The 18,233-nt window shown below is 49.6% G+C and overlaps 1 protein-coding gene across 3 annotated transcripts in view; it reads right to left on the reverse strand.

The window, feature by feature from the left end:
• The window catches only part of CPEB1 (cytoplasmic polyadenylation element binding protein 1), a gene marked incomplete at both ends in the record, with an annotated part of 41,630 nt that overhangs the window by 13,352 nt on the left and 10,045 nt on the right, over positions 1-18,233 (reverse strand). For 2 of the 3 annotated variants that reach the window (XM_082321370.1, XM_082321372.1), the window contains one exon: positions 11,731-11,919. In XM_082321370.1, coding sequence (XP_082177496.1) covers positions 11,731-11,919 — 189 coding nt within the window. Of the gene's footprint in view, positions 1-11,730; positions 11,920-18,233 lie in introns of those variants that run through there. The other variant, XM_082321371.1, reaches the window with a different exon arrangement.

An 18,233-nucleotide genomic window follows, 5' to 3' on the forward strand; every position in this document is an offset into this window, starting at 1 on the left:
GCACCTGCCCAGGACCTTGAAGCATACAGCTTTCTTCCCCACATACTATAATTTACAGCCATTAAGAATTAGACCTTCCTGGTAGCTTTGACCAAGCCCATTTTATAAGAGATGGATGTAGACATGAGCCCTAAGGAGCCAGACTTACCAATGCTGGCAGCTCAGGGAAGGGCTCTGGGTAAATAAACCACCTTACCACTATGCTGATGACAAATGATGCTTTAATGCCTTGAATAAGACCTTAAGATAAGAGCACTACACAGAACATCCACTGAATTTATTCCTGACAGCTGGAGTTGACAAAAAGCTCTGCCACCATTAAACCGTCCTCTGAACAAGTACTTCTGCTTTAGCTTGGGTCTGCGGGAGACCACCCAGCAGAATAAACCAACAGCACATTAGCAGAGCACTGCTTATGCTCTTTACTCCTTGGTGCATCAGTTTTAGTCAAGTTATCTGGAAACAGAGTCTTGCCCAGAGCAAAAACCATCTCACTTTACAGCTGTCCAGGTCCTTCTGCTCAAGACCTTTCCCCACACTGTAGGAATATCAGTGGAAACTCCCCATAGAGCATTTGCCATAGGGCAACACACATCACTCAGCCTCTTCACAAGCCTGGAAGGCACACATAACTGCATGCACACACACAAGAAACTCCTGTTGAGCTGAGCAGCAGGCCAGGTCTCAGATTCTTACATTACAAGCAACATCTGGCACCTGCATGCTTAATGCACAGACAGTTCAGCACTGCATTTGGCAGTGGCACCAAGTGCTAGATGAGCACATGCATGCACTTTTTGAAGTCATGCTCTGAATACATATTTCAGCCTTTGAAAGCTCACTGCAGGGCTGGAGAAAGGCTACTTAGAAGGGACCAGGACTTGTCTGAGCAGGTCTGCGATGCAAAGCCCTTCAGAACATGACTTTTGCTGGCTGGCACCATCATCAAGGTTAGGCAGAGGGACATTTCAGTCTCCTGAGAGGAGATGCTCGAAGTTTGTCTGCTGGGAGATTACTCAGCACAGGAAGGATGGCAGACTGTCAAGAGCTCCCCTTCATCCACCAACTACTACTTACACTGAAAGTCCACCCTTCTGCCCTGATCTCCTTGCAGAGGCAGGGGAAAGAGAGATCAATAGGAAAGCTCTTACCAAGAGAAGCAGGGCAGAAGAGATGGGTTTCAGTGCCACAGCACTTCTGCTTCCACTTGGAGACACCTGCCATGCCCAGAGGCTGCGGAGCCATATGCACATTTGGGGCAGGGTGGCGGAGGAGGGAAGCAGCATGAGGGAGGCTCTGAAGACTGAACACAGTGCAGTTTTTGTCATTTGTCAAATAAGCTTGTAAAGAAAAAAAGGCTGATGTCCCAAACAATAGCCTGCTGCAGTTCCAGAAAAACAGCTTGTCTGCAGTTTTTACCACCCAGCCAGACTCTACGCTGGTGGGGTGGGAGCAGGCTGAATGTTTTAGTCAGCCAAAAAGCAGCACCTCCTACAGACACTAAGCAACTTCATGGCAAGAGAAACATTTGCATGTCTGAAAGGCAAACCGGCACCTTAACCACCTCCTACAGCTACAGTTAATGTCTCTGTAGTTATGGCAGCAACACAGCCAGACAGGCTGCCAGAGTGAGTTTTCCCCCTCCATCACACACAAGCGCCGAGCTGCTTAAAACATGACCCGCTCACCACAGGAAAAGGGGAGATCAATACTCCAGACTAGTCTTAAGTGAAGTTTTAGCACTTCACACCTGCAGCCATAGGACCTTGCACTGCTTGTGAGGAGCCAGCACACCTGCAGCCACAACACAGGGAGCACAGGGGATACCAAATGAACCAAGCCCAGCAGAAGCTGCGATGACAGATGTGGTGCTGCAGCACATGGTACGGGAACAGGCTTTGCTTGGCACAGGAAAGGCAGGCATTGGAATCCCCCCCTCTATTCATGCCTTAATAATTGGAGCTACAAGGAACAGCCAGGCTCTTACAGGTGCACAAAAACAGGCAAAAGCTGCAGAAAGCAGCAGCACAAAAATTTCTTCCTCTTAAGTGGAGCAGCCATGCAACAGGGCCCAGAGAGGTGGAGGGGATCTCCATCCTTCGGCCCTCAGAGCTCATCTGAGCAGCACATTGGATACCTCCAGAGGTCTTGTCCAGTTCAAATCCTCCCAATTTGATTATAATCTCATTACTCCAAGGGAGAAAGAAGTCACTGCAGTTATGAGAAAAGCCACCTGAAGTCAGATGCACACACCCTCTCTGGAGCTGTACATCACAACAGAAGTCTCAATCATCCTGAGCCAACTGCCAACTTTCAAGAAAAGCAGCTCCCAGAACTGCAGATGTGATCAAACCAGCAGTAACCACCATCTAAACAGCAACTATTGCACAGCCCTTTTTGTTTCTGAAGAACAAAAGAGGAACCTCTGCCCTGACGGATTCTTCATTTGGGGCAAAGAAGAACTGAGGATATTCAGGCAGCTATTTCTGGTTTGCTAAGAAGGGGGCAGGGAAATAAAAAAGGCAGCATGATCCCACAGCTGAACCACAGAATTAGAGTCAGGACACCTGAGGTCTATTCTTGGTTCTGGCACCAACATGGTAAGTCACTTCCCCAGCATGCCCTGAAAAATGGAAACAGCAGCAGAACTAGGAACACAGAGAAGCTTATTGCATTAACATTTGAGAGCACAGGTCCTCCTCCTGCACTGAGAGAGTGGGACCAGGCTGACAACAATCCTCGCTGCTTCTTGAGGCAGGGAATTTACTACTGTGTTTCTGAGAAGGGAAAACAGATGCTTAAGGTAAATATAAAATCAGTAAAGACAGCTAAAACACAATTCAGGATTAGAAGTGCACAGGTAATTGGATTCACTAAGACTGCCACAACTGCATTCATCTTTAAAAAGATCAGAACATTGAAATACAGCAGGTTTTAACACGTATCAGTCCCACAGAGCTTTAAAAGCCAACATATTCTGGTCAAATTCTGCACAAGCTTCAGCTTCACAAGCCTCAAGAACAAACATTTCTATATTTAAGTACCAAACTCCTCTCAATTATCTGCTGCAACATCCAGGGTGCAAACTCTGCAGCATGTGTTACTTTACGTGCTAATGAGGATGAGACTGACTCATTTTCACCACTCAGCTGCATCACAGTTTGTGGGGTGTCAAGTCCATCAGGATACCACCTTAGGAGAAGGTATGTTCTTTAAAGGGGGAGCAGGCTGTTGGCCATACCTCTTTGGGCAAGGCAGCAGGCTGCAGTAAAAGAACTAAAAAAGACAGGCTTTAGTCCCAAACGCAGTCTTATTTGAGAAATGGCACAGAAGCCTTGCTAAGGCATTTGGCTGACACAAAGCCAGATATTTCATCACTAGATTGGCACACCCAGCACCACCAGTGATGCCTGCAGGTTCCCAGTTACCTTCCAGAGGTCTGCACACCTCAGGTGCAGAATGACAGCCTTAGGGTTTTGCTTCACACTCCCTCCACACTCTTAGAGAGAAAACGAGCCAGAGGGGCACAAGGAAGGAAGCTGGGTATTTCTCTGTAGCCATCTCAAACAGATGGCAGCTGCTGCTGTGCCTGAGAGCAGCCTCTGAGCTGGCAGTAGCACAGACATCACCTGTGATTCAGCTGTTTTGCCAGCACCTAAGGGACCACGCACAAGGCAAGCGAGCCCAGAGACACAGATACAAGGTGCTGAGGTGGAAGATGCAGCACTGACTGGAGATGCCCTGCCCAGTGCCCCTGCCCTTGGCCCATACCCTCTGGGAGGCTGTTAGTTCAGTTCTGGGAACACTGAGGCAGCCTAGGAATTAGTTTCTACAGCCCCCTTGGGCTATGCTACTTTTTGCCACCCTCCAGCAGCTTTCCTATCCTGCTTTGAGCAGGAGGTTAGACTAGATAACCTCAAGACAACCCTTCCAACCTGAATTACCTTACCACCCTAAAAAGACAGCCTGTCAGAGCACTGCAGAGGGCCTAGGAAGCCCACAGCAGTCCCACATGCAGTCACTGCACAAGTAGTCAGCTAAAGGGATTTCAGCTGCACGAACAGGCCAAACACTCTCCTGCTGGCTCACCAGCCTTGCCCATAGCATCACTGCAATGACAGGTCAGCCTGCAGCACCACACTTCACAGGCTGGTTATCAGAGCAGCAAGCTGTGCCAGGCACAACGGGGCACCAGGGATGAATTCAAGTCTAAGGCAGGAGCAGATGCTGAACTCGGGCCCTGTCCCACCAGAGCAGGCATCACTTCCACCTTCTGCTACAGGCAGCCCCAGCACACTGGGAAAGCAGCTCCAAGTGGAAGCACTCAGACCTGCATGCACTGTGGAGTTTGTAATGAAGGCACTAAGCCAAAAACATGTTCAGGACCTCTTCTAGAGAGCTACCATATTACCACCAATAAAGCTACAGCAGACAAAGCCTTTCATGTCTGCTGTGCCCAGCAAGCAAGCATCCCATCTGCTGCTTAGACATCTAGCAGTGGAAGGAAAACCTACCTGCCCCATCTCTCATTTGACTGGCACAATTTGGGGGATAATCTTACCCCAGGCCAGAGCTTGCAGACACCTAAAACACCCTGCTGCCACCTCCAGTATCGATCACAACGGGGGGGGGGGGGACGGGACGGGGACTAAGCTACTAGTTGCCTGGGGCAGCTCAGAACCACTGAACAGCAGCTCCAATGCTCTCCTCAGGAGGGAACATGCTTGTTAAGGCTCACTTCAGGAGCTAGCTGAGATGCATATGCTCTAGACTACAACTTGAGTCAAAAAGCTTATAGGCAAGCTCCACAAGCCCAATGTATTTGTACACACCAACATCACCAGGCAGTGGAGCACGAGTCAGCTTGTCTATGAAGGGTGGAGATCTGCCAGCACCAGAGCATTTTCTTTACTGCATCTCCAATGACTTTGAGCAGGATCAGACGCTTTAGAAGTCTGTGCCCTCCTTGCACCCACACTCATCCACCATTACCTCCAGAGAGCATGCAGGCAGCAGTAACAGCTACTCAGGGCTGCTCCAGAGGCCGCAATAAAACATCCTTCCCTGACAGAAGTCAAGGGGAGGGTTTTGGGTGGTGTGTGCCTGCTCCTGCAAGCCCACTCCAGCACAAAACTGGAAGCTGCCCTGACCCACTTCAGTTCTAGCTGGATGCAAGCAGATATGCTGGTTTGGTTCATGTTCCAGTTACTCATCTATTTGCATCTTCCATTTGACAGCATCAGTGCAAATAAAAATAAATCTGTTTAGGAGAAGCTGCTCAAATGGAAGCTTTAGGAGGTGGATTAAGAGCAACTTCCATTGGAAACCAACTGCAAACTCAGTTTTGAAACTTGTTTTACTTATTTGATACATATTTTATTCTGTTAAGGATCAAACACTGCTGCCACACAAGCAGTCTGCAGCTATTAAGTGCTCCCTGCTTTATACTCCACAGCATAGCCAGCTCTGGTCAGCAGCTGAGAAATCAGCCCACAGACCATGAGCAGCCCTTGCTGAAACATGCTCAAGAAACAAGGGCCCATTAAGCATCCACACCAAGTGCATCCGTAGAAAAGCCCTACAGGAGCTAAGATGGCATGGGGCAAGCTTTTAGTAACGCCGTCTCAGGTACTCCTGAAGTACAACCACCACACAGGAGACCATGCAAGTCAAGCCAGCTCCCAGCTTTGTTCCCTTACAGCATTACTATAATTAACCTCCATGTACAAGGCACCACCACCACATTCATGCTTCCACTACTAAGCCCTGAACAGTAGGCAGGCTGCTCTGGAAGGACCAGGGCTTAATGCACAGCTGCCAGGAAAGCCTATCTTCATTTCAAGGCAACAAAGGACACTGAGAACACGGGGATTCAAGATCTCCACCACATCTTTGGTTACCCATTTGCCTGAATCAGGTGCAGGTCTGAGGCAAGCAAGATATAGTCTTGCCTCCTTGCTCCAGCACAAACAGCCATACCATCAGCAGTATGAAGGAACATTTTACTGAGTTTTCTAGGCAGACTCAGGCTTAAACCTGAGTGAAGCTGCAGGTAAACTGCAATGAAGCGAGTCTCACTCATCATGAAGTGCCCCCTCCCCAGACCTGAAGCTCCCCCTTCACTAGGGAGCAGAAAGACTCCTTCTTGGATACTCTGGTAGCACATAATAACCTAGAGTTATCCAGATGCTGAGCTCTTCCCTATCACATGAGCCTCAAACCTTTCTCTAGCACTAGGGTTTTCATGCAGCCAAGCAACAATATGCATGAGTTGAGAGTTATGCTGCTGTTTGAGTTGATGCAGCTACTGGGCACACCTAGGCAGCAACTGTCTTCTGAAGCCACTTGTCTAAAAGACAGCAGGTAAAAAGAACAGGGAGAGACCTGGACATGCAGAGGGGCACAAGGGAGCACACTATGGAGCAGGCACTCAGCACCACACTGCAGCACAGGTTAGCCTAGCAGCAAATTAAACAGCCAGGGAGAACAGCCAGAGATCTGGGGGACCTCCCTCACCTAAATCCTCTGCCCCTCTAGGGTCTTCCTCAAGCTCTGCAGCTGAACACTCAAATCAACAACTCAAGGAAGGCCAGCAATTGCTATGTTGTGCTTATTAGCAACAACCACCCCCAGACTGATTAGCAACTGTCACTCGGGGGGGAGGTAGGGGGGAGTGTTCCTCAGGTGCCTGCCACCATCTATACAGCATTTCTGAGGACAGTTTGAAAACAGCCCATCCTGGGGAAGCAGCTTAGAAGTCTCTCCTGATGTTATTGAGAAGAAAGGCTAGGAGTCCATGACAACAACCATGCTACCTTCTGTGCAACAGGTCTTTTCTTTCATCCTTCATTGACAGGGTTTTGCCTTGAAGACTTCAGAGTGATTTGTACTCTTCACAGAGGCCTCAGCTATCTGCCAGGCAACGCACAACAGACTGCCTGCAGTTCTAGCCTAGCAGATTTTAAGCAACTACAGATAATCAGCACATTCAAGCTTATTGTAGAAAGAAGTTACTATGCACTGGGAAGCAGGAGAACCAAGGACTGGAAAGATGCAGCAGCACTTCCCTACCACAGGCCATTTCCCCAGCATCAGAGCTACTGGAGCTGTAACCTTGCAGGCTAGAGAATGAGACAGCAGCAGCCACCCCGGAGAGGGCACGGATGAGGCTGGAGCTGCAGCCTCAAGAGCAGATCCAAGGAAAAGCTCGAATTTGTTGCTGCGCCAGCAGCTTTAGGGTCACACACCAAGCAGAGAGGCAGATACAGCAAGGTGGTCCATCCAACACTGTCAGGAAGAGCTCGTCTGCTCAGGCTGGGCTCACCTACAGAGGCAGACATCCTCTCTGGAAGATCTGATCCTCCTGAAAATGTCCTTGCAAGTTCGCATTGCAAATGTAGTGTTAACACTGGTTTTAGGATGATTTCCCAGTGGGCAAGTCTGCCTGTCCCACATAGGGTTAGCCTCAGCCTCCCGATGTAGGACAGGACAGACTAGCCAGACCAAGCAGCTGGCATACAGGCTAAAAAACAGCAGAGAGACCCAAAATCCACACATGGATCTGCTTGTATACTGCTGTCACCTGTTCTCTAGGCAAAAATTGGATCGAGACCCCATTTGCTTGTGCTCCATGAGGAATAGAGCAGTGAATGTAAAGGATACCATCAAGGGCAGTTCCATATCACTGCCTCTTAACCCCTCCTTGCCTCTGCAGAGTGATCAACTCGAAGGTCTTAACACAAGCATCTGCCTACTATGAGGCTCCTTTAAAGAAGGGGAAACACTGCCTCAAGAAATACAGCTGGGGATGACAGGGCTGGAAGTGATCAAGGCCAGTTTCCTGCAAAAGCCCCTCCCTGGGCCACAGAGCAGGTTTCTGGGACTTGCTGAAGTATTTCCAGCCTGGCAGATCTAGTGGCAGCAGTGGGTTTGAGATGCCTTTCCTGCTATGAGACAGCAGTTCAATCCTACAGCCAGCTCAAGCCTGCAGCAGCTGCCTCTCAGAGAGGCTCTTTCCAGACACCAGCTTCAGGGACTGGCAGTGCACCTGGCATGCTCTCAAGGGCTAAGCACACATCCTCAGTGCATTAGGGTGCTGGACCCAGAAGGAAGACTCATTACAAATAACCTTGTCTGGGTGCAAGGGGTTCAGCAGCCCTTTGGGAAGGGGGATGTAGGCAGGACTGGAGTGTACAAATGAGCCCCACTATTCTGGCCTCCTCCAGCACAGCCCTCGCAGGCACCTGATCCCACTGCACCAGGCTGCATGTAAGGTGACACCAGAAGGGTTTGCAGCCAAAGGTCCTTCCCAGGCCCAGCACTCTGCACCAGCAGGGACTACACAGACAAGAGAGGAGGTCCCAGCTCATCAGTACTCGAGCACAGGCACTGCAGGGGACCACATCAGCAATATTTTTAGCCTGTTAGGGTTTTTTTTGCATTTCTACACTTCCAGCCACCTCCCCATGGGTCTGCGCAGCTGAGTCACTGCTGGAACCTTCCAAACACAGGCACCAGCAGCACCACAGCTCTGCTTGGCAGTGCCATCCCTCCCCAGCCCGTAGAGACAACAGTGCTGACGCAGCCTCGCCTGCTCTCAGGACACCCTGATGGAGACCCCAGCCCCTAGGGCTAGGCCAGCTGCAGCCTTCCAGGCCTCAGCACTGGGCATCAGGAGCACCCAGACACAGTAGCATCCTTTCCATATCCTCCCTCTTTCCATCACAGCACAGCTAGGGCACCTGGAAGCATCAGTATCTGCTGACTCCTCAGATCCGTACAGCTTTCAGACAGAGGTACACTCCTCTGCCACCTGAAGAGCATTTGACAGAAGACACTCCTGAACTACAAGATCCCCCCTCCCAAGGAGCTCCACATGGCCACTCCAGGGCCCTCACAGAGGAGAAAAAATGAGGCTCTGCAGACACAGGAGATGTGAACAGGCTGAAGCAATACAAGAGTCATGCACAGATATCAGCCTTTCACTTCTCCAGCCAGTGTACGCCATGCCCACAGCTCTCAGAGCAGGAGAGTAACAGCAGCCCAGGCCACAGAACACTCCTGGCCCAACTGCTGCACACCTGGGAAGGGAAGGTGCAATTGAGAGAGAGAACAGTCTCAGGACCACAACACCCCCAGCTACACAGCCCTAGACCCTGTGCACAGACCCTGCAGGCCAGAGGCTCCTCTGCAGAAGCGGCACAGCTGTATTTAGGCTGTTTTTACACCCCAGCCATCTCCCCCATCACGTACCAAGGGGAATACCAGAGGTAAGAAGTGAGGAAACAGGCCTCTCCAGACAGCATTGGGTGCCATCTTCCAGCAGCTGTTACCACAAGTTGTTGCAAACACCCACCGGGTGCAGATCACCCAAGCCCAGGGCAGTGCCCACTTAGATCCTTCATACTGCTCTTCCCAGGCCTCTGCGGCAGGCAGGAGCTCCAGCATGATGCACTGCAGTCAGCAGCGGCACCTGACACCAAATACAACCTCTGCTAGCAGGGAGGTCAACAGAGGACCTTCAAATCATCTCCAAATGAATCTCCCTCCTGAAACCAGAAACCCCTTCACCCTTGTCAGAGAACCCCCACTACCACCACAGTCCACTTGGCCCCACCACCCAACCTGCAAGGTGCAAAGCCTGCCACAGGCTTGCGCGAGCGCTGCTTGCCTGCCTGCTGGAGCGCTGCAGAGATGTCCGCACCTCTGCCAAGACAGCCTGGCAGGAAACTGGCCAAGAGAGCACTGGAGATGGCTACAGCAGATCAGGTGGGGCTGGGATATCTGCACAGAGCAGCCGCCTCAGTGTGCGACAGCCCTTGTTCTGCAGCACCATTGTGCAGCATGCCCCAGGTGTTGTGGTTAACAGCAGAACTGTTCAGCATGGATTTTGCCTGCTTTAAGTGTGTTCTTTACATTACAGATCCTATAACACAAGTTCAGTGTCCCATAGTCTGCTAACCACCATAAGGGGCTCAGTGCAGAGCTCTAAGGCACCTATCCAGCCCACTGCACACTAACAACTTTCATTTCTCCCTCCTCCTTCAAGGTTTTGGCTAGCAATGATAGGAGAACAGACACCAAGCATGTGGTACTCGCTGGTTCATTAGGGGAAGCCCACAGGATCATGTGCTGGAGCAGAGCAAGGCTTAATAAAGCTACCACAACCTGACTGCAAGCAGACCCTAAGTGCCTGTGCTAGGGCCCATAGGCAAGCCTGCACGCTAAGTCTTGCAGAAATTAGATGTAGAAACTCAAGTGAGCTGTGGCAATGAAGCTGTCATTTCAAACCTCACTACCCCACAAGTGATTTTTTTTTTTGTTTTACAACCCATGCAGCAACATTCAGGGATGTGTCCCAGAAGCTCTTCCTATCCTGAGGGCAGCATCCCCTGGACATCACTGGTGATCGACAGCACCCCCTTCCCCTCCCCAACATCTACATGGGCAAATCACCCTGCCCAGGCCACCCCAGAAGCTATCTACATTCCTGTCAGCACCAACTTTACACCTGGGGCCTCCTGTGTCACCCAAGTCTGTGCAGAGATGCACTACCCTTTTAACAAAGCAGCAGCATGCTGCTATAAAGGGATGAGTTTCTGTAGCAACCAGGCTGAACTTGTACAAACTCTGCCAAAGCACTAGATCTTTCCATGGACTGATACTTGAACACACACACACACCACCATTTGTGAAACTGTTTTTTACAGCCCTTAAAGGCTTGGAAATGAACTCTTCCCCGTTTTATTCCCCTGCCCTGTCACCTGCCTGAGGAGATGCAAGTTTGTGCACGCAGCACCCCTTCCTCCGCCTGCAATTTTACAGAGAAGGCTAGTGCCTCTGGAAGAGTTAACTGAACCCTGCATCACTCTGGGAGAAGCACCCAGCACCCTAAAAACCCCCCATCTGATCCCAACTGCAAAAAACAGACTGGAGAGGATTGAGGGGGAAGGGCAAGCCAGCCAGCAGCGCGTGGCTGCAAGCCCACACCCTGCTGATCACGTAGGTTTGCGCTGGACCAAAAGAGTTAAAGCAAGAAGCCATTCCACTGCATCTCCTCCAGCCCACTGCTAGGAGCAGACTGCTATTTCTAGTTAAATGCGGGAGTGGGGAAGGATCCCTCCAAGTCTTCCACCCAGCCTGTGAGCTGCCAGCTGAAGTTGTTAGTCAGGTGCCGGCTGCACCTACCACACCCCACAGGCAGAGTTTGGCAGGCAACACTGCTGTAGCATAGGAGCAAGTGGTGCTGCCTGGACTTTCACAGTCAGGCAGTGGGGGGGGGGTCCCTCTGCAAGCACGCACACCCCTGCCTGCAGAGCTACCTGCCACAGGGGATTTTCTCAAGCTGCTGGAGCGAAGTTCAGCCTCACTCCCACTCTTCATGTTCAGCCTCCTGACACCACACCCCCCACCCACTCCCTCCAAACACAGGGAGAGGATTTCTCCTCTTCTCTCAGTGAGGTTATTCCTCCACCAGCATTACAGCACCGAGCAAAACATAAGCCTGGGCACTTCTTGTCTGCAGTGAACTGACAGTAGAACAGAGGGGGCTGTGGAACAGCCAGCCACAGCCTCCCCAACTAAACCACCACGTTACACAAGCATTACAGGTCGAGAAGCCCCCATCAGTAACTGCCAGCACCCCATTACACAAGCAAATCAGTCCACATTAGCTTTAAAACAGCCAAAAATAAAAGGAATCCAACAACTGTTGCTGCATGTCAGACTCACCGGACTGTGTGCTGGTTTGTGCTGCAGCATCAGAGTCCTGCGTGCTCCAGGGTCTGTCCCACCCTGTCAGGTTGAGGGACTGCAGGCCAAGGCACAGATCGTTGGTGTCTGGGAGGCCACGGGAAGACTCTTGTGTGGACGTGGGGAAAAGCATCCTGCTTGCCACTGCTTCTTCAGAGTCCTGGAAGTCTGCTCAGATTGAGAACAAACAGAAGCTTGAGAGTTCAGGGCTGCTTTTTTCTTTTTAAAGAAGGAGTTTTCCAAAGCGTTAAGCCCTGAGCCAGGTCTTGTGCCGCTCTGAAGCCACAGCTTCTGCAACTAGCAGTTGCACCCCAAAAGGGAGGGCTACCATATGTCCAGAAACCAGCCCCCCACCCCCCTCAGCCCCTCCACCTTCCTATCCCGTCTGCATTACTGACTGGGTCAGCATGTGACCAGGCTGCTGATGCTTACTGTGCTGACAGTGACGTCACTCAGCCATGCAAGAGAACTGCATCAGCTCTTACAAAATAAAGGTAAGAAGAAAGGATAAGATTCCCCTGAAAGACAAGACAGCAGGCAGGAGGAGAGGTGCAGGTCCAGTAAATCAAGGGAGGCAGGCAGCACAAAAGCAGGGCTCCACAATATGGCACAGCAGACGACAGGCTCGAGGCAGCAATCCCCCCAGCAACGACGACAGCAGCAGCAACAGAGCAGACAGTTTTAGTGCTACCCAGCTCTCCTGTCCCCGCCTCCCTCCACCCACAAAACCCAAAAACACTTTAGTCCTGGACAGACTCCAGCTGCTGGCTCCAATTCAGAGCCCAATGCAAAGCTTCGCAATTCTGCTAGCATAATCTATTTGGTTCAACTTGGCCACTGTGCCTCACTGACTCTGCATTGTTTACCACTGAGTAACAAGGATAACCTTCAACCCCCTCCGCTACCCAGAGAGAAGCCCATTATCCCAGGTCCAGCCCAAGCAGGCACATCACACTGGTACAGGGAGAATCAGACCGGCTGGAGCACAGGACCCATTTCACATCAGGAATTTTTCACGGCCTGTTTACTTTCCGCCTGCCTGGTCCCCCCCCTTCCCAGCCCTCCCCTCCCCTGCAGGGTGTTCACAAGCCTACGGTACTGGAGACGCCAGATTCTTGCCTCGGTTTAAGCTTGTGCCAACAGCCTAAGGAAACGCAGCAGGTTCATAGTCTGAGAATTCCAGTTTAATGCAGGGATCTGGGGGCTGATGAAACCACAAGATGCTCAGCTGTGTTACCCGAAATCTGAGTCAGAGGGCACTTATAAGCTAGCTACCAAGCAGCAGCAGCTATCTCCTCCTCCCCCTGCCCCCACACCCTCCCACTGTGCCATCAGATGTACACCTCGCACACCACTCCAGCTCTTCAGCAGGGTGCTGCAGTGACTCCAGCCTGTCACCTTATCCCTCATGTGCAGCCCCAGCCATCCCAGACAGTCTCACAGTGTTCCTGGCCTCCTTTTCCACACCCACATTGAGTGCCACTCAGTTGCCCGTGACCTAGCAAAGTGCAGGGTTTTTATCCACTGGGGTTTTTATCTACTCCCCTAGTAGTATAGTACAAGCTGTAGTGCCAATTCAGTCACATTACTATCAAGCACCTGTAACAGCATCAAATATTCCTCTGAAAGCATCACACTGCATCTTCAGCAGGGTATTTCACTGCATTAATTCTTCCAGTATAGTTTTCAGATTGCTTGTTTTGGACAGGCCCTAAAAACATTTATAATGCAGCTGTAGGGAGGAGAGGATAAAGGCACATTGCTCAGACAACTCAGTTCCCACAGCAACCATAACTTGCCCATATGAATATGTAACATTTCTGCATTTATGAAAATGCAGAACTGCTGTGCTCTAGCCCAGATCCCTGGCAGTAGGAGACTACCTTCCCTTTGGGGACCAGTATCTTGCTAGGTTTTATGCCATCTTCAAGATTAATTCCCACCAAGCTTCATCTTCTGGGAAGTGTGGACACAGAATATCAACAGACAGCAGAACTTGAATCCCACACGGATCCAACATCTTGGATGAAAACCACCACTGAAGAAATACAGGCAACAGGGAACAAATCCATCAGTGACAAGCACTCACTCCACAGCATCCAGACACATTCTTCCCTAGCTATCTACATTTTTCAGGAAATAAGCCGTTTTGTTAAATTGAACCCAATCAGATTCAAGTTCAGGAGATCTGTGTTTCTCTCTGATGACTTCAATCTACATTAAAGACAAGCTCCCTGCAATTCAGTTACAAGTATAACTGCTGAAGCACAGTAGAATTTACTTAGATAACCACCATTTTTTTAATTAGACCTTTTCCCATCCAAAGCAAATAGCCAGCACAAGCCTGCTTCCCCTTTAATACTCCCAGTCACACTGAAAGATAGATATGGGTCATCAAGGAAAAATGCCAACTTAAAAATAGTATTTAAATGGATTTCTGGAATAGTTGTTTTCAAATTCAGAGCCTGAAAATTTGTTACAAAGTAATCAATTGTTGATGGCAGACAAAACTAATAGGATACTGGGGCAGGAAGAATTAATTTCCTACAAAAATTCAGTCTAAAGAGTCATAACCTCAAGTTATTAATAAGTAAATGTCTACCAAATATTGAATAATTTCACTTTGCAACCTGACACAGCCCAACCCAGCCCAAATGCTTTGCTGCAGACTTTTCCAAGCCCCAAGAACCAGTCCAAGTCTTTCCAACCTGGATTTTTCCCTGGAGTTGCCACTGGAAGCCAATCATCCTGGCAGAGGGAGCCGCACTGTGCTGGGCTTGTGCCCGAGTGTCTGGGAGAGACTGAGCTCCTGCCTCCTGAGCTGGTTAGGTTTGATTTCAACAGCATCATGAGAAGCAAATCCTTAGTAAAATGCTCTCGTGCAGGTCTCTGAGCAGGCGGCTCTCCTGAATGACATCCTTCTGTCTGTCCGGGAGATCCCTGGAGCCAGGGCGCACCACAGCACAGGCTGGACAGCTCTCCACACCACTGCCTGGATGGAAAGCTGCATTTTTCAGACTTCAGATATTGGCATCGCACTTAAGACATTTCAAAGGCTTCTTAGAGGTGAGCATCTCCACACAGTTCAGCTCTTAACCTGCAGTTAAACCCTACCAGCCCAGACAGCCTACACAAGCTGCAGCCCCAGCCACTTGTCCCCACCCCAGCACTCCCTCCCCACTTACACCAGTTTAGGCAGATGAGTTCCCACACAGGAAGCTGGGCTGGGGAGCTGATCTGGTTAAAACCAAGCCACCAGGAGTTTGTTTTAAGCCTAGCTCATTCCCCTGATCTGGTATGCAGTGTGGCTGCACTGACCAGGCATTTGAAATAGGAAAACATTTAGAAAATTACAGCCTAAGCCTGTGTGGAGAAGACAAGCAGTGACTGGCACCACAAGCCACGACCCCCAGGCAGTTTATGGCAGGCAGGTTAAGGTAGCATGGGGAGAGCTGCGCATGATTCAGTCCCTGTCCCATAGCAGCAGCTATGCCATCAGACTTAGTCTTGAAAAGTGACGCTTCAGCCAAGCACAAAGATGTTCAGATGTTTGAGCCTTCCAGACCAAGGACACTTGCAAAGCCAGCTAAAAATCCAGCAAATGGGTTTTATCTTAAAAACGGAGAAAATCTAGAGAAAGGTAGCAAGAAAATGGTTAAGCAAGCATGAACCAAACAAGCTAGATCCCACTCCTACCACCTCTGCAGCCATGAAGAGGTGTCCCTTTGCTCCCACATGCTAATTTCTAGCAGAACCTGGAAGTGCTTCCACAAATAAGGCCCAAGTGTACAGAGCAAGGGAAGGATAAGCACAACTCAGCTGTAACCTCTGTTCACTGGCAAAACTAGACTCATCTTTGTGTGCAGCTACCTTGTGGACTAGAGCTCTGACCAACACTGAACTTCCAAAAAATCCACAGAAGCAAGAGGCAAGGTGAGCATTTCTGCAGCCTTCAGATCACAAATGGGAAGGCAACTCACAGCAGAAGCATTGTTTTGCCTTTCACACCTCTTCATACCTTCAGTTTTAAAGGCCAGGAATTGCATCCCTGAAAATTAAGCTCCTCAAGTATGTTTTGCACACAAGACAAATCTGAAGTGAAAGCTTTTAGAGGATGAGCCAATTGTATTCCTAAGGTACACTGTGGATCATCAGGGGCTTAGGAAAGCTCTTGTTAGGCATAAACCTACTAGTTACAAGAGGTTTTTCTGATACACAACTAAGCACCTTCCCTGTAATCTGAAAAATTCCTCAAGTGGAGACATTTGCTGCTGCATGACCTGTTTCACAGCCAGAGCAAGGAGTTTGCCTTATTCCCATAACCACAAACACTTGAACAGCTGGCAAGCAACTATTTAAGAAACTAAGGAAGAAAGCACTGCAACTTCGCCTCACTGCTCTACCTACCTCTTCCAACAGAGAGAAACCACCACAGGATTACAGCACCAAAACCTGAACAGGACAGCACATCAGGAAACATGCTGGATCTTCAGCAACACTGCCCAATTTGCAAGTGCAGCAGAGTGCAACAGCTCTAGGCCAAGTCCCTACTCACTGCTGAACACTGACCATGATCTGTTTCCATTTGCAGATCTAATGAAGAAACCCATTTACTAGAGCTACTTTCCAGTACAGAAATACATTGCACCCATGTAGGCAAAGACCTGTTAATGTGACACTTGAAATATAAAGGCCAAAACCTCAAGCAGTAGGTGTGCACCTCTTCTGGAGTACAGGTGTTGAATTTCACTATTCTGGATGTGTATACCAGACAGAGCATTTATTTGGGGCAAGCAGAACAGTTCTCAGCTGCCAGTTCTAGGTGAGCTCCTGCTAACAGCCTTGCTCTGCCCCAGGCACCCTGTTAACACCATGCACTCCAGACAAGCTGCACACTTTGGGCCTCTGCATCTACAACATTGTCCCCCACATCCAAGACAACACACATCAGGTCAGCTGCATCCAGATCTGCCTGGCATGCTTCCTCATGGTTGCAGGGCAGTGAAGAACAGAGGAATTTACATTATAGTACCAGAGAGGACTTTTTGGGTGGCTAAACAAGTGATAGGTCAAATTGACTGCAATTGAGAGCAAACAGGAAGCCGACTTAGTCATCAGCTAGTCTGGGTTTGCATTTGTCCTTCAGTTTTCCTTAAATAAAGCAGCCAGTGAGAATCATTAGGACCTGATGGGCCACAACTAACAGTCTTTACACTGAACTTGACACCTTAAGCCACTCCCATCCACAGGAAGTCATTTAAGCATCTCCCATTTCTTCGTACAATGGACTGTCAACCTATAGCAAAATAATGACTGCTTCAGTCTCAGTTAAATGAGCAGAGCTTAATGAAAGGGAAATTAATGCTGCTGGAACATTTGGGGTACCTACAATCCTTTTAAATCCATTTGTTCTAAGCTAGCATTGCCTTCAGTTGAAGCCAGTCAGCTTAGCCAGGTGAGTAAACGGGCATGCAAAGGCTGAAGAGGGAGCTTTACTCACTGTTCTACTTAAGCTGGAAGTTGTGCCTACAGAACAGGATGATTTCAAAAGCTGGTTTAGGTTTTTTTAACCAAATCTGGTAGCAGCACCTTCCACCCAGCAAGGCCCAGCTTTAAAGCCTGGCAAACAAACCACCTGCTATCTTAAGAAACTGGCTTTGCTCACATTCTTATTCAGACCTGTGATGAACACACAGATCAGCTTTAAACTTCGGAGAGAACAACATTCCCTGTGAAGCAGTTGCCCAAGGACAGGCTGCACTCCAGCAGCACTGGCAGGAGTTGCGCTGGTGGGAGATGTTGACTCCAGCCTCTATCAAGGCCACATTTTCTCTCCCATCTCCAACACCACACTAAAAGTCACTGAAGGTTAATGTCTGCACTGCCCAACCTTGCTGAAGTTTTGTCTTTCTTCAGAGAGGACTGAATCGGCCTGAAAGGCAGGTGTTCTGAAGCACCACACAATCCTGTTCCAGAAGCTACCAGACAAGTTCTACCATTACAGCTTTCACCACACTGCCGCACTGTACCCTTTGGTTTGGGCTAATGACCTAAGCCTAGGCTTGAGGAACTCCTGGAGCAAGCACCCATGAACCACTGCAGTGGTGGTCAGGCTGGTCCTGACAAGGCAGCTAAGTTCACCAAGGATTAGCATTATCTGCAAACTGATCTTTATAGAGATTTAACATTAGGTATGGCAAGCTAAATCTCCAGTGGCAGCCCCTTCTGCCACACAGCTCTGCCTAGATCTGGCTAACTCTCCAGTTGTGTCAGATCCAGGACTGCTGAATAAGCTTGTTCTCTCACATTGCTTGGACTGCTGCTGTACTGATCTCTTCTCAGCACCGCCTTGCTGCACACCTCATCACACCAAGTAAGGTGTCTCCACACGTGTTTCCCCAATAGCATTAGTGAAAGGTCAAACTTCTGCCATCCCTTCTCCACCACATGTAATCCTCTTAATGCTGAAAGGGGCTTCTTAC

This window comes from Platalea leucorodia, assembly GCF_965183815.1.
Source record: "Platalea leucorodia genome assembly, chromosome: 9".
NCBI lineage: Eukaryota > Metazoa > Chordata > Aves > Pelecaniformes > Threskiornithidae > Platalea > Platalea leucorodia.